Below are 14,025 nucleotides of genomic sequence, written 5' to 3' on the forward strand. Positions count from 1 at the left end.
CTGACTTGGCTGAGCAGTCCTGGGACATGTACCTAACACCTGTGAGCCTAACAGTCATGATCTGAAAGGGGGCCGCGGATACAGATGTTTTCGGACTTCAGTGAGGAGGTCAAAGAACTCTAGTGAGTCTGCCCAACACTGAGCTAATGTTGCTTGCTGCTGGGCAAGTGGTGTTTTACTTCTCACCCTGTTCTTTCCCTACCATACCGGGGATGCCATTGCCATCTACTCAACGACATAGCAATGATGTAGGCAGAATTCCAAACCGACACAGGAGGTACCATGGGAACACACATGATGTCATAAAGGACACTCACGACCGTTGCTTAGCGGGAGGATCAGTTAATACTGTGGTAGAGACTGAGGGGGGACCCAGGCAGCCTGGGCGAGAGGCACCAGCTGATTTCCAATGCTCCTGGTGTTGCCTTTGATTTTGGCAGAACGATGGTGAGACAGGGATCGTGCCGAGATGCAACCCCTCAGTAAGTGGATATGCGTGTGGGCACACACACGTGTGTGCGTGGCCTCTCTGGCTTTTTAATCTCATGCCCACCCTCGTGTGAGACTCCCAAAACAAGGCTATGCTTGAGATCGCTCCTGTCTGAATCACCTTGATGAGGGAGGCCCCTGGCCCTGTTTAGGCACCCAACTCACCTGGCCGGTCTGGGGAATGCCGTAGCTGTTAGCTGGCTCACTTTTAACACTTCCCCCTTGACAACGTTATTTCTGAAGTAATGTCAGTTCTCAAAGGTGACTCTGAAGCCCCCATACACCATACATTGGTCACGGGCTGTTATTCCTCCTTTTAATATTCGAGTTTTTCTTCTAATATTCACCAAACTAGGTCACCTCCTGGACCATCAAACAAACCCCAGCGAATTTTAAATCACACGGAGCACGTTCTCTGACCCTAATGGACCCATGTTAGAAATCAATAATAGAACGAAAAAAGAAGAATTCCTACACACTTGGAAATGCTAGTTGACATATCATCCCGGTTTGTCATTCAGATCCTCGTTATAGAGGAGCCGAGGTTAGCAAGAGTTGTCCCCTCAGCTGAAAGGCATTTCAGGCGGGGCAAAAAGAAAGCTCACTCTGGATATTTCAAACTGAGTATTGTTGACCGCAAGGCTGGAGGGAGGGGGACAGCTTAGGAGGCTGTTACATCAGTCCCACCTGACATTAAAGCTTGAACTACACCAGCAAAGGAAGTACAGCTTGCTGATTGTTAGTGGGATCAGTTTGGTGGCTGATTGTATTTGGGAAGCATGAGAGAGATTGCCTCCCTGGTACTGGTGTGGTTTTGAGACAGGCCTGAGAGAAGGTACAATTCAGAAGTCTTCCCGGTCTATGGCTGGTTTCCAGTCTAATCCATGGAGGCACACATCTCTTGTTCTGCTTTGTTCTGTTTTTGTTTTTATAAATCTGCTTCCTTCTTTAAAAGGTTCAATACAGTTTTCTCCTCCTCCTCCTCCTCCTCCTCCTCCTCCTCCTCCCCCAAGATTCCTACGCTGATAGTGCCATCTGTCAAATAAGGCCCTCCTATCTGGACAAGCAGAGGAGTTTCCTTTCCAGGGTTTGGGAGATTGGACCCTTAGGGCAGGTTGACACTTTGCTTGCCCTACCATGGTGTTAGCCTAAGATGTGGTGCACGGTAAGTGGACCACTGATGTGTCTGTAAACTTGTATATTTGTTCCCCTTTTTGAGAATACAACAATGGTGGTAGCTCACCTCAAGGAAGAAAGAGAGTTTGGAGTTCTTTCCGAGGTAATTTTGGCAAGAGGAACCCTCGTTATGAACGTGGTGGATATGAGCCTCAGCCTTCACACCTCCAGGAGGATGATGGAAATGTGCTGAGGGGAGATGTCCAGGAGGACCCCCAAGTAAGACAGTCAGTGACCAGGCAGACTGGTTTGCATGCAGCAGCCCTTGGGACTGGGCGACTCTTTCACTCTCCCTGGTCTTCTTTCCCTTCACTGGAAAACTGAAGAATGCCGGAAGTGGAATGATGGCTAAGCAATCCCAGTTGTTGTCCTGGTGACAGAGAGGTGAGGGTGTATAGAAGAAGACTTTCGTAACATTTACGGCGACCCTCCTCCTCTCCACTTCCCCTCCACAGCACTCCCTATAGCACCCGGCGCGACAAGAGGAGAGTGAAAAGGCAAAAGGAGGGCCATATCCATATTACTGTGTGGAGAGATAGAAAAACTCTGAGGAGAGAAATGGGGGAGAACACACAAGATGGAACCCCAGGGAGCTGGTTCAAGATCACCGTGAGTGTCTTGGCAGGGTCTGCATGAGATAGAATATCCTGGAACCTTATAGAAAGGAAGACCACATTAAACATCCTTATGTCAATTATTTGGAGGAGATCTTTCCAATGGGGAGGGTCTAGGGAATCCACGTTTGGCACAAAAAAATAAGAAATAATGCCAGTGGTCCCTTCTTTCGAAGCCCTGTACAGCTCAGTAGAAGGTCAGCCAAGATGGCTGTTGGGTCTGTTTTCCCTCTTTAATTCTATGTTGTCTCTCCTCACTCCCATCCCTTCTCTTCACCCTTAGATTCCCTATGGGAGAAAATATGATAAGACATGGCTAATGAATTCAATCCAGAGCCATTGCAGTGTCCCCTTCACTCCAGTGGATGTAAGAGAGGATGGTGAAGCCAGATGAGTGGGCACAGGGAAGTGGGGGCGGGGGGGGAGCCCACTGAGCAGGAAGACTCTCTCCTCCAAAATTATTGCTGCCTCCCCCTCCTGCAGTTTCACTACGTGAAAAACCAGGCTCGGTTCTTTGTCCAGGATGCTGGCACTGCCTCCGCATTGAAGGATGTCAGCTACAAGATTTGGGATGAGGAGAACCGAAAGGTGTGTGTTGAGGGCATTACCTCTACCTAGTCCCGGGGCAGGAGGACAGGGCAGGGGCTGGTCGTCTTCTTTGGGATGAAAGTTCTTGGTGCTGACCCCACGTCTCCTTCCTGCAGATATCTATCTTTGTCAATCCTTCTACTGTACCCTACTCTGTGCGGTATAAGTTGGAGCCAGAAGAAATGGAGCAGCTAAAGGTAATGCAGACTCAGGGTCCATTGTGTGCCCACACCCAGACCCACCTCTTCTTCCTCCAGCCCCGGATTTCCCTATCCCCACCAGAGCCTCCCAGTGGCTTTCTCCATCTGTCTCTGCAGCTGACCATAAACAAACGCTATGACGTCTCCCAGCAAGCTCTTGACCTCCAGAGTCTCCGCTTTGACCCAGGTACCCTTGACAGCACTAATTCTAGGGCAGGTGAGGGCACAGGGATCTGCCTGGGAGGGAGACTGAGGGATGGTGATGTGGGGAGGGGTTGGTGCTGGCCCTGGCCCCCTCTCAGCCTTCTGATTGCCTCCTCTCGGCTTCCTGAAGACTTGGTGGGCCATGGTATAGATATGATCCTGAATCGAAGAAACTGCATGGCTGCCACCTTGCAGATCATTGAAGAGAATCATCCCGAGGTGAGGCCTTAGGCCCAGGGCTGTTATTGATGGTAGGGGGTGGAACTCACGGGGTGGAGGACAGATTTGTCTCTGAGGCCCTAGATAGTAACTGTCACTCTAACTCTTCTTCACCAACAGCTGTTGTCCTTGAACTTGAGCAACAACAAACTGTACGGGCTGGATGGCCTGTCTGACATTATACAGATGGTCCCCACAGTCAGGATCCTGAACCTCTCCAAAAATGAGGTGAGAAGAGGGAGCCAGATCAAAGTTGGGGTTGACGGTGGGTGGTAGTGCTCATCAGAGTGATGACAGGAGGCAGGAGAAGGTACCTGTGTGGAAACGTGGGGGCTGGGGGCGCAGGGGCCTGTGTGTCTCTCTTTCCCTGGGACTCCTTTCCACTTTCTTCCCCATATTGCTCAGCTGAACTTGGTGTGGGAGTTAAACAAGATGAAAGGGCTGGATCTTGAAGAGCTTTGGCTAGAAGGGAACCCCTTGTGTGACACCTTTCCAGACCAGCCCACCTACATAAGGTCAGTGTGAACACCTCTCACACGTCCTGGGAACCTTTGGTCCCGGCAGCCTGAACTGTGTCCCTGAGGATGCATGTGTGCAGGAAGCTGCAACCCTGGTCCTCCAGAATGGCCATAGGCCCCAGCTTCTCCTCTCTCCGTGTCCCTCACCTATAAGGAGTTTCCTTCCTCTGACTGTTCACCTTGTTCTCCTGGTCTGGGGTCTGTTTCCACCTCTCTGCATTCGGTGTTCTTCAGCATGCCCTGCAAGAGTGTGCTCCAGGAAAGCAGGGCTCCTCCTCCTCCCCGGGACCAGGAGTGACCAGCCTTGAGCCAGATGCTTGTGCCCTGGACTGAGAAGGGTCCTCCAGCCCAGGGCCTCATGCTGAGACAGGCTTTCCCACTCCCTGCTGAGATGGACATTCTCTTCCCTTGTTCTGAGAGGGGACCTCCTGCCCTTGCCCCAAAAGGGTTGCCCTCTCTCATCTCGGGCTGCCATGGTGGCTTTCCTGCCCCATGCTGAGGGCCAGGGTCCTGGGGGCCTGCCATCATGACAGCCATTCCTCTGACCCAATGCCAAGGGCAAGGCCCTCCTTGGGAGAAACCAGGGTTCCCTGAGTCAAGGGGCTAGGAATGGGTGGCTGCCAGTGAGCAGAGGGCTTCCTGAGGCAGGAATGGAGGCAGGTGGCAGAGGTGCTTGAGAGGACAGGAGGACAGGCCTCTCAGAGGCACGGCCCCCTCCCCTCCCTCCGCACGTCACAGCATCCTGACTGGTCCTTCAGAGGAGCCCTGGGTAGTCCAGCACAGGTATGATTGCTCAGGCAAGGAACCGACTGAGACAGGAACAGGTGCCCAGGGGCCATCAGGAGGGAAGGCGGTGATCATAAGAGGGGACCACAGACCCTCAGCCCCATGCTGACCTGGGGCTTGACCCTCTACTCCCTCTGGGGAAGGTCTCCTGCCCCCGTGGCTGCCTCATTTCCCATGCCCGGCTCAGACTGAGTTCACACGGGTGACAAAGTTTCAGCCAGCATGCGATGGGCCCCCAGCCCAACACCTGCATGTTTTCCATTCTTACCTTGGGTGCCAGGGCCAGTTAGGGCAGACGAAGGAAAGGACTGCAGCCAGGGAGCCATTTACCCCTTCTTCTCTCTTCCTCCTGATCCCCACCACCATGGTAGAGCTTCTTTCCCTTCCTTTTGCTTTGCCTTCTTTCCTCCTTTGTCTCTGGTTCCCCTATGTCTCTCCCACCTCTCCCCTCCTACCTTCACTCCCTCTTCTGCCTTCATCCCCCTCCCTCTCCATCCCTGCCTCCTGGGCCTTGCCTCACTCACCTCCCTGCCCTAGCATCCTGGGCCATCCCTGGGGGGGTATCATGGTCCTGCAGCATGCCGGACCCCTAATGAGGTAGCAGAGTGCTGGGCTCCCACCCCAGTCCCTCTTCTCTCTGGAGTCTTCAGTGGGGACTTGGAGGAAGGAAGGGAGGCAGGAAGGGGGAGGCAGCCCTGGAGCCTGGATTCCAAATGTTGCATCTTGTGGCACTGTAGAAGGGCGTCAGGGCAGTCCCGGGCGGGGGTGGGGGGCGGTGGAGCTACCCAGTGGAAAGGAGAGGGAGGGAAGGGAGGGAAAGGGTAGGAGGGAGGCTTCGCAACCCTGACCTAACAGTCACTTCTTTCTATTTTGGGTTTTGGACAGTGCCATCAAGGATTGTTTTCCTAAGTTGTTACGCCTGGTAAGTGACTACGTTCATCACTGTCTCTTACTAACATTGATCACCACCACACCTGCCTTCAAGCCCTTTGGGTCTTGCCTAGATTCCAGGTTTGCCTCAGACATTTATCCATTTTAGGAGACCAGGACTCCCGAAAAAGACATGAATATGTTCTCTGGAAAAATACACACACACACACACACACACACACACACACACACACACACCACACACACAACACACACACTCACACACACACACACAACACACACAACACACACACACACACACACACACACACACAAGTTGCATATAATAGTAGATACTTTCAAGATGTCATGATGAAGACACCCTCTGTAATCTTGCCCATGTAATTTCCAGTGCCCTTTCATACCTAACCTCTGACCCTCACCCTCTCTCGGGCTCATCTTTTCCCCTGAGCATCCAGGGCCACCTCCCTGGTCTCCACTGCCGACTTCTTCTTCCCTTCTCCAGGATGGCCAGGAGTTATCACCACCAGTTATCACTGATACTGACACACCCTGCTTGATAAAGCCCTGCAAGGTGAGGGAAAATTGATCAAACAGCATTTGGGCTATTACAAGGGAGGCTTTATCAGCCACATAGTCTCAAATGTCTTTTGGTTCCAGGAAAGCTACAAAGGATCTGATGCCCTGAAGAGTCTAGTCCTGCAATTCCTGCAGCAGTAAGTACTCCTGGGAATCTGGGGAAGGGGTTGGCTGGGATGGGTGAGGCCACCCAAGCTCAGGACTGCCGACTGGGTCTTGAAATCTCATTTGGGGTCCAGACCACAGAGATAGACGGTCCTCATTGCTCTCCCACAGGTACTATTTGATCTACGATTCTGGAGACCGTCGGGGTCTCCTCGATGCCTACCATGAAGAGGCCTGCTTCTCCCTGGCCATTCCCTCCAGCCCCGAGGACCCAGCCCTGTGAGTAGCAAAGATCCAACTCTGCTCCTGGGCCCTGTGGCTCCCCAGTGGACACAGGGAAGCTCCTGGAAATACCCACACTGGCCAGACCGCCACCTCCTGTTCCTCTTTCTCTGCTAGAAGCAGCTTGTGCGAGTACTTCAAGGAAAGCAGGAATATGAAGAAGCCCAAGGAACCCTGTGCGTGTGTGATGGGGAAGACTGGGCAGGGAAAGGGGGTGTGCAGGGGTAATTATAGGGCCCAGGGTGTGGCAACTCCCGACCTTCGCTTGCTTCTCCTCCCCGCATAGCCCTGTGTGTTCAGCCGCTGAAGCATACAAAACATAACATCGTGGGCTCCCTCTGTGTGCTGCCCAAAACACAGCATGACCTCAGCTCCTTCTTGGTGGACATGTGGTTCCAGACGGTGAGCACGTGCTTCCTCCCAAGGGCAGCTCCGGAAAGCCACGGGTGGGTAGGAAGTTTAGGTGGCTTAGCACCTGGGCCCTTCCCTTTCAGGAGAAGGTGCTCTGCTTCTCTGTTAACGGGGTGTTCAAGGAAGGTGAGCGTGCATTGGGCCCCTCCCCAGACGCCCCACTGCTCCCTCCCCACTGGCTGAGCTCCCTCTCAGAACTGTCCCAGCTTCCCTGATCCCTTTCCCTCTCTTCCTATTCCGGCTGTGTTCTCCTGCCTCCACTCTGTCCCCAAACCATCCTGGTCTGAACCGGCTCTATGCCTGTCTGCCCCACACAGCTGGGGCTAATTAGGGACACAGTCTGTTTCCCTAATGAGTTTCATGGCTGTCATCCCAAATCCTTATTCTGACAACTACCTGGGGTGGTTACTTAACCTCTAAGTTTCCTCGTTTGCAAAATGGGGCTACTAACACCCACCTCTCGGACAGCTGTGAAAAATGAATCAAATGAACTTGTGAAGTGGTTGTCACACCACCTGTCACATAGTAGAGGCCCTGTCACTGGGAGCCTTTTGTTCCTACCGTTGCCATCCCCATACCAGACACCCCGACTCCCAGTGAACAATTGTCCCCTTCGGCATGAGTATCAAGTCAGACCCTGACTGAGAACACCGTGTTGGGCATGTGAAGCATGTGCAACTCTAATGGGGTATTGTTGTTCGTTGTTAAAGTGGAGGGAAAGTCTCAGGGCTCTGTTCGTGCCTTCACCCGGACCTTCATCGCTACCCCTGCCAGCAATTCCAGGTGAGTGCTACGTTGTAGGTGGGAATGCTCGTCCCAGCCTGGGCTCAGGGGTGTGGGAACGTGGTGGCGAAGACATCTTGGTTTTCTCAGTATTGTGGGAAGCCAACAGGTAGATCCACGGAGCGGTCCGGTCTGGTGGTTAAGAACGTGGGCTCTGGAGTTAGAGCACCGGGTTCTCTTCTTGACCCCAGCACTCAACTGAGTGTGTGTGATCTTGGCTAAGTCACATGACCTCTCTGTGACTCATTGTCTTCCTTGGAAAATGGGGATTAGACTGTCCATTCCCTTGAGCTGTTGTTAAGGGATAAATGCGGGTGTAAAATCATCCCTGGGTTGCAGGTTAAGTACACATCTAGTGAGGCTGGTAGACAGTCCCTGCACAGGTGGGCTCTGTGGGAGGGGTGGAGGCACCAGCCAGGGAATCTGGGGGCGGGGGGGCAGGCACAGTAGAGGTATGGAAGGAATCTGGTTGCCGAGTGGGAGTGGGAGCAGGATCATTGTTGGGGATGTGGAGTTGTACATTCATCCACTTGTCGGAGGGCCCGTTTTCCCTTCAGTCTATGCATCGTGAATGATGAGCTGTTTGTGAGAGATGCCACCCCCACTGAGACTCAGAGTGCATTCTCCAACCAAGAGCCTACACTGACCCCCAGCTCCGTGCCCACCCTCTCCCAGGAGCAGCAGAAAATGGTGCATGCTTTCTCCACTCAGTCTGGGATGAAACTCGAGTGGTCTCAGAAGTGAGTGCTGGGTGTACATGGGAAGAAGGGTGAGTTGGGACAGCGACTTGGGTGGGGGAGCGTGAATCAAAGAAACTCACAGGAAATTTGGAAAAATAACATTTTGGACAGTTTGCTTCCAAAAAAAAAAAAAAAGAGGAAAGAAAGTGGGCCCATGGAAAAGGTATCATACTATTATATATGTGAAGGATTTAAAAAATAGTATAATGCTCGATGACATTGTCTTATATATAGAAAATCTGAGAGAACCCACCAAAAAGCTACTAGAACTAATAAACTCAGCAGGGTTACAGGATAAACGACCAATATACAAAACTCATTTGCATTTCTATGTACTTGCAATGAGCAGTCCCAAAATGAAATTAAGACAACAAGCCCATTTACAATAACATCAACGTAGTGAAATATTTGGAAACAAATGTAACAAAAGAAGCACAAATCTTATACTCTGAAATCCATACAACGTTGTCGAAAAAAATTAAATAAATGGAAAGATATCCCATTTCCAGGGGTTGGAATATTGCTAAACGGCTTAATATTGTTAAGATGGCAGTAATACCTAGAGCAATCTACAGATTCAACACGATCCCTGTCAAAATCCTTCTCTGCAAAAATTGACAAGGTTATCCCAAACTTCATATGTAAGTGCACCAAAACTATCTCAAAAGAAAAGAACAAAGTTAGAGGACTCACACTCCCTAATCTCAAAACTTGCTACAGAGGTACAGTAATCAGGACTGTGTGGTGCTGGCTTGTGGGCAGTGCATGAATCAATGGAGTAGAACTGAGAGTCCACAAATAAACCCTCACAATTATGGTCAATTGATTGTCAATGAGAGTGCTGAGAAAAATCTGTTGGGAAAAGAAATAGTCTTTTCAGCAAGTGGTACTGGGACAACAGGATATCCACATGCAAAACAATGAATTTTGACCCCAGATTCACATCATGTACACACGTAGACTATAAATGGATCAAAGATCTAAAGGTTAAGAGCGAAAACTATAAAGATCTTAGAAGAAAACAGGTGTAAGTTTTCATTAATTAGGCAAGTGTTTCTTATATATGACACCAAAAGCACAAGCAACCGAAGAAAAACAGATAAATTGGGCTTCATCAAAATTAAAAGCTGTTATGCACCAACGGACACTATCAAAAGAGTGAAAATCCCGCCAAAGGGATGGCAGAAAATATTTGCACATCACATACCTGACAAGAATATATGAAGAACCCTTGCAGCTCAACAGCAAAAGGACAAACAACCCCATTTTAAAAAGCGGAAGGGGGGTCTGAATAGACATTTCTCCAAAGAAGATATACAAGGGACCAAGGAGCACATTTAAAACTTCTCAGCACCATTAGTCACTAAGGAAATGCAGATTAAACCCACAATGAGTTACTACTTCACACCCCCTGGGATGGCTTTAATCAATAAAATGAATGATAACAAGTGTTGGTGCAGATGTGGAGCAACTGGAGTTCTTATGTATTATTGATGAGAATATAAAATGGAACAGTGGTTGGGGAAAACATTTTGGCAGTTCCCCAAAATGTTAAACATGGAGTTACCCTATGACCCTGTAATTCCACGCCCAAGTATCTAAGGAAAACATATGTTCACTCTAAAACTTGTACAGGAATGTTCATAGCAGCATTGTTCATAATAGCCAAAAAGTGGAAACAACCAAAATGTCCTTTAGCTGATGAATGGATAAACAAATCTGGTACGTCCACATGGTAGAATATTATTCAGTCATAAAAAGAATACAGTTCTGATATATGCCGTGCCATGGATGAACCTTGAAAACATGCTGAGTGAAAGGAGCAAGCCTCGAAAGGTCACATATTGTATGATTCCATTTATATGAAATGCCCAGCATAGGCAAATCCACACGGACCAAATGCAGATTAGTGTTTTCCAGGGTCTGGGGAAAGGGGAGGAATAGGGAGTCATCTCTAATGTTTAAGGAGGTTTTTTTTTTTTTTTTTTTTTTTTGGTTGTTGTTGTTCGTTTTGTTTTGTTTTTTAGGCAATAAAATTACATGGGAATTAGATAATGGTGATGGTTGTGCAATCTTGTGACTATACTAAGAAAACACTGAACTGCACACTTTCAAATGGTATGTGCATAAAAAAATAATAAAATGGCGTGTGCATTATATCTCAATAAAAATGATTAGAAACCTGTACTCTTAAATTTTCCATTTATTTTCTTGAACGTCTCTCTTTATCAATGTATATTAAGTTCCCTTGTTCTTTTGGAGAGCTTTATTTTCTGTTTTGAATTCTAGTGGGCATGAATGCCAGTGATAGGCATTTTCACTAGGTCTTTCTTCATCATTGCACATAGCGTTCATACCGGTGCATGCATCCCAGCAAAAATGTGGCACAGATTTAGCATCGCGTGGTGGGCATGTCTGTACTGTGGTACTAATGGAGATCACCTGTTCTCCCACTCCAGGTGCCTTCAGGACAACGAGTGGAACTACACCAGAGCTGGCCAGGTCTTCACTATGCTCAAGGTGAGGTGTAGGAGTCATTAAGCGGGCTACAGATGGGCATTTCTGGGCCTTCGGGAAGGCCAAGGAGGCGGAGGCTGGGTGGCCTGGGAATGAAACTCCAGATCTGGGTCTTCTGATGTCCCAACTCCTTCCCTCCAGAATGAGGGCAAGATCCCAGAGGAGGCCTTCAAGCAAATCACCTAAAAGGAGCCTTGGGTGTCCACGCCATCACTGTTTCTCTTTTGTCCAACCTAAGGCCATGCCCATGACTGGGGATGGAGGCCTGGCTGACCAAGAAATCAAAATGACCTTGCAAGCCAGGTAACATAACCACCTGAAGGATCAGTTGTTCCATGTGTTTTCCCCACACACGATTGCTGTTTATTTTCATAATAAAGAGTTATGTTGCACGTTGTATGTTGTGTGTCCTGGATTGCTCTTCTCCTGCCCCAACCATGAGCCAGTGAGTCCGGGCCTAAAAGGCCCTGTCCCCTCCCCGACATTATTCACCCTGGCGGTCCCCGGCAGGGACACAGGCTTGACTCCATAGGTAGTATGTCAATAAGTTCTGGTGAGAAGGTACACACATTGCTTCCAGGGATTGGCCTTTGGAAACGGTGTGACTCAGTCAGACGCTCTACCCGGAGGCCTGCAAAAGGAGGCATGTAGCCTGGAACAATACGGGCTTTGCGAGGGCTGCCTACCGGCTAGTGAGGGCAGTGGAAGGAAGGACGATGACGACTCACATATATTTACTTCTTATTCCTAATCATTGGAATGCATTCGAAGGCATACTGTCAACAGTTTTATGACTTGCACACAAGTGAATGGGCCCCTTCACACCTCTCCCCATGCTTGCATGTGTCTTCTCATCCATCCACTGTACTGCCCCCTCCCCCTCTCTGAAGGTGCACTCTGGGAGGGCTCTCACTTTAGCACCTGAGAGTGAGGGAGAGCCAGCCGGTTTGCCCAGTGCATTTCTCAGAGAGCTGACAAGGGTGCTCCGTGTCCATGTGCTTGAGGAGGTTCAGACATTTAGTTTCACTTCCAGACAAACAACAATAGCACGGAATCTCACATTATGGTCGGTTCTGTGGGACCTTTCTCAATGAGCAGCAATTGGCAGTCCAGAATCGCAGGCAACAGTTGAAAGGGACACTTGTGCAATTTATTTTCCACACTTCTGTAATGTTTGGACTTTAGACCACAAGCAGGCATAATTCTCTCTCTCTTTCTTTTTTTAGAGATTTTATTTATTTATTCATGAGAGACAGAGAGAGAGAGAGAGAGAGAGAGAGAGAGGCAGAGGCAGAAGGAGAAGCAGGCTCCCCGTGGAGCAGGGAGCCCGACGCGAGACTCGATCCCAGGACCCTGGGATCATGACCTGAGCCGAAGGCAGACGCTTAACTGACTGAGACACCCAGGCGTCCCTGGCGGGCATAATTCTCGAAATTAAAAAAGAGCAGTACCAAGTTTCTCATTACCACCCTATAAATGATGGCACAGGTGAGGTACCACCAGTTTACAAATTATGCCTCTATTGGCAGGTCTCACATAAGTCATTTCCTACCACTTGCCACTTTTCAGTTCCTCATGTACATTTACACAAGGAATCCATATGCGGGTGTGTGAATTTCTTAGAAATATGAACTAAAGGAATAATTGCCATTCCACAAGGAGTAATTCCATGCTATTCCATGTAGTGCCTCAGTGGTCAAAGACAAGTCTCAGCCTCCTCACCCAGGGAACTGAGCCTGCATTGTGAGGAACAGAGGCAGTCTCACATGTTAGCGAGCAATTGCAGTGTCTGGCTCAAATTAGGCCCTCTGAGCTGAGTTCCCTCATGGGCAGGGACCACGGAACCCACTGCATGGCCCCTTACTGCCTCTCTCTACAGCATTACATCTACATCATTAGGTGTCCACATCCTTGGCCTCCTACCCTAGCTAGCTCAGATGCCATGGACTTCCAGTCACTCATTCTCCTGCCAATTCTCCCCATTCCCTTGGTCCCATGGTACAAAGGCATCAAGTTTATGGACAGACACCTCCAACCAGATGCCCTTCTCCCAAAGGCTGCTCCTGGGGATGGGTGGTGGACCCCTCCCCGTATCCCATCAGGACCCAGGAACCTCTGAGGGGAAGGAACCCCAGAAGCAGCTGCAGGAACTCCAGGAGGAGTGGCCTTGATGATGACTTTTTCCAACTAACTTCTGTGCCTTTCCTAAAAATCTCTCTGACTCCAGTATTTTCCTGTGTTCCCAACACTTTGTCCCAGACCTTGCTCTGAACTGATGCCCTTATCCCTAGGATTCCTGCCTGGAAACACCACCCCTAGCTCTAGAGTATAACTGCTGCTTATCTTTCTAAATATGGATTCTATTTATCCTACTTGCCATTTCTTTAATGATCACAGAATTTCTCTTCAAGCACTGCTCCTTATGATTCTACCACCCTGTAAACCCTGTGCTGGAGAAAGTCAGTCTTGGATGTGAACACATCACCCCTTCAGTGACCATAACCAAGGGCAGAAGCCTTGGCCCTAGATCATACAAGATTAGACACTGTCTCACACCCCTGCCAAAATAAAGCAGGGAAAAATGGTGTCTGGCTGATCTTAGCACCCTAGCCTGCATCAAAGAAAGGTAGTCATGTAGTGGGAGGATGGCATGATTTCTGGGGGTTAGCGGGGAGAGTGTCTGTGGCAGGGTCTGAAATTTTGCAGTTGTAACAGGAGCCCAGCTGTGATGGTTAATTTTGTGTGTCAACTTAGGTAGACTGTGCTACCCAGATACTTGGTCAAACATTATTCTGGATATTTCTATGAGGATTGTTTGGGATTAGATTAATATTTAAATCTTAGAGCAAAGCAGATCACTCTTCATTATGTGGGTGGGTCACACCCAATCAGTTGAAGGCCTAACAGAGAAAAGACTGACCTC

At 49.4% G+C, this 14,025-nt stretch overlaps 1 protein-coding gene across 3 annotated transcripts; it reads left to right on the forward strand.

Moving 5' to 3' along the window:
• The first annotated feature begins 345 nt into the window (after positions 1-345).
• On the forward strand, positions 346-11,483 carry LOC112814528 (nuclear RNA export factor 2-like). 3 transcript variants are annotated; one of them, XM_073890504.1, is made up of 21 exons: positions 346-482; positions 1,709-1,892; positions 2,121-2,274; positions 2,563-2,646; positions 2,763-2,867; positions 2,984-3,064; positions 3,185-3,254; positions 3,402-3,490; positions 3,611-3,718; positions 3,896-4,005; positions 5,680-5,716; positions 6,191-6,259; positions 6,346-6,401; positions 6,541-6,648; positions 6,769-6,827; positions 6,938-7,053; positions 7,146-7,188; positions 7,773-7,845; positions 8,403-8,585; positions 11,045-11,105; positions 11,244-11,483. In XM_073890504.1, exons 1-21 carry the CDS (start codon positions 470-472, stop codon positions 11,286-11,288), a joined length of 1,848 nt encoding a protein of 615 aa, XP_073746605.1. In that variant the 5' UTR covers positions 346-469; the 3' UTR covers positions 11,289-11,483. The 3 variants fall into 3 exon arrangements, with proteins under 3 accessions (XP_073746605.1, XP_025715865.1, XP_073746606.1); XM_025860080.2 differs by lacking the exon at positions 1,709-1,892; XM_073890505.1 differs by lacking the exons at positions 7,146-7,188; positions 11,045-11,105; positions 11,244-11,483 and having other exon boundaries at positions 8,403-8,544.
• Positions 11,484-14,025: the final 2,542 nt, after the last annotated feature.

Source organism: Callorhinus ursinus, unplaced genomic scaffold, assembly GCF_003265705.2.
Source record: "Callorhinus ursinus isolate GAN/ISIS: 27379988/994484 unplaced genomic scaffold, GSC_fseal_2.0 scaffold428, whole genome shotgun sequence".
Taxonomy (NCBI): Eukaryota; Metazoa; Chordata; class Mammalia; order Carnivora; family Otariidae; genus Callorhinus; species Callorhinus ursinus.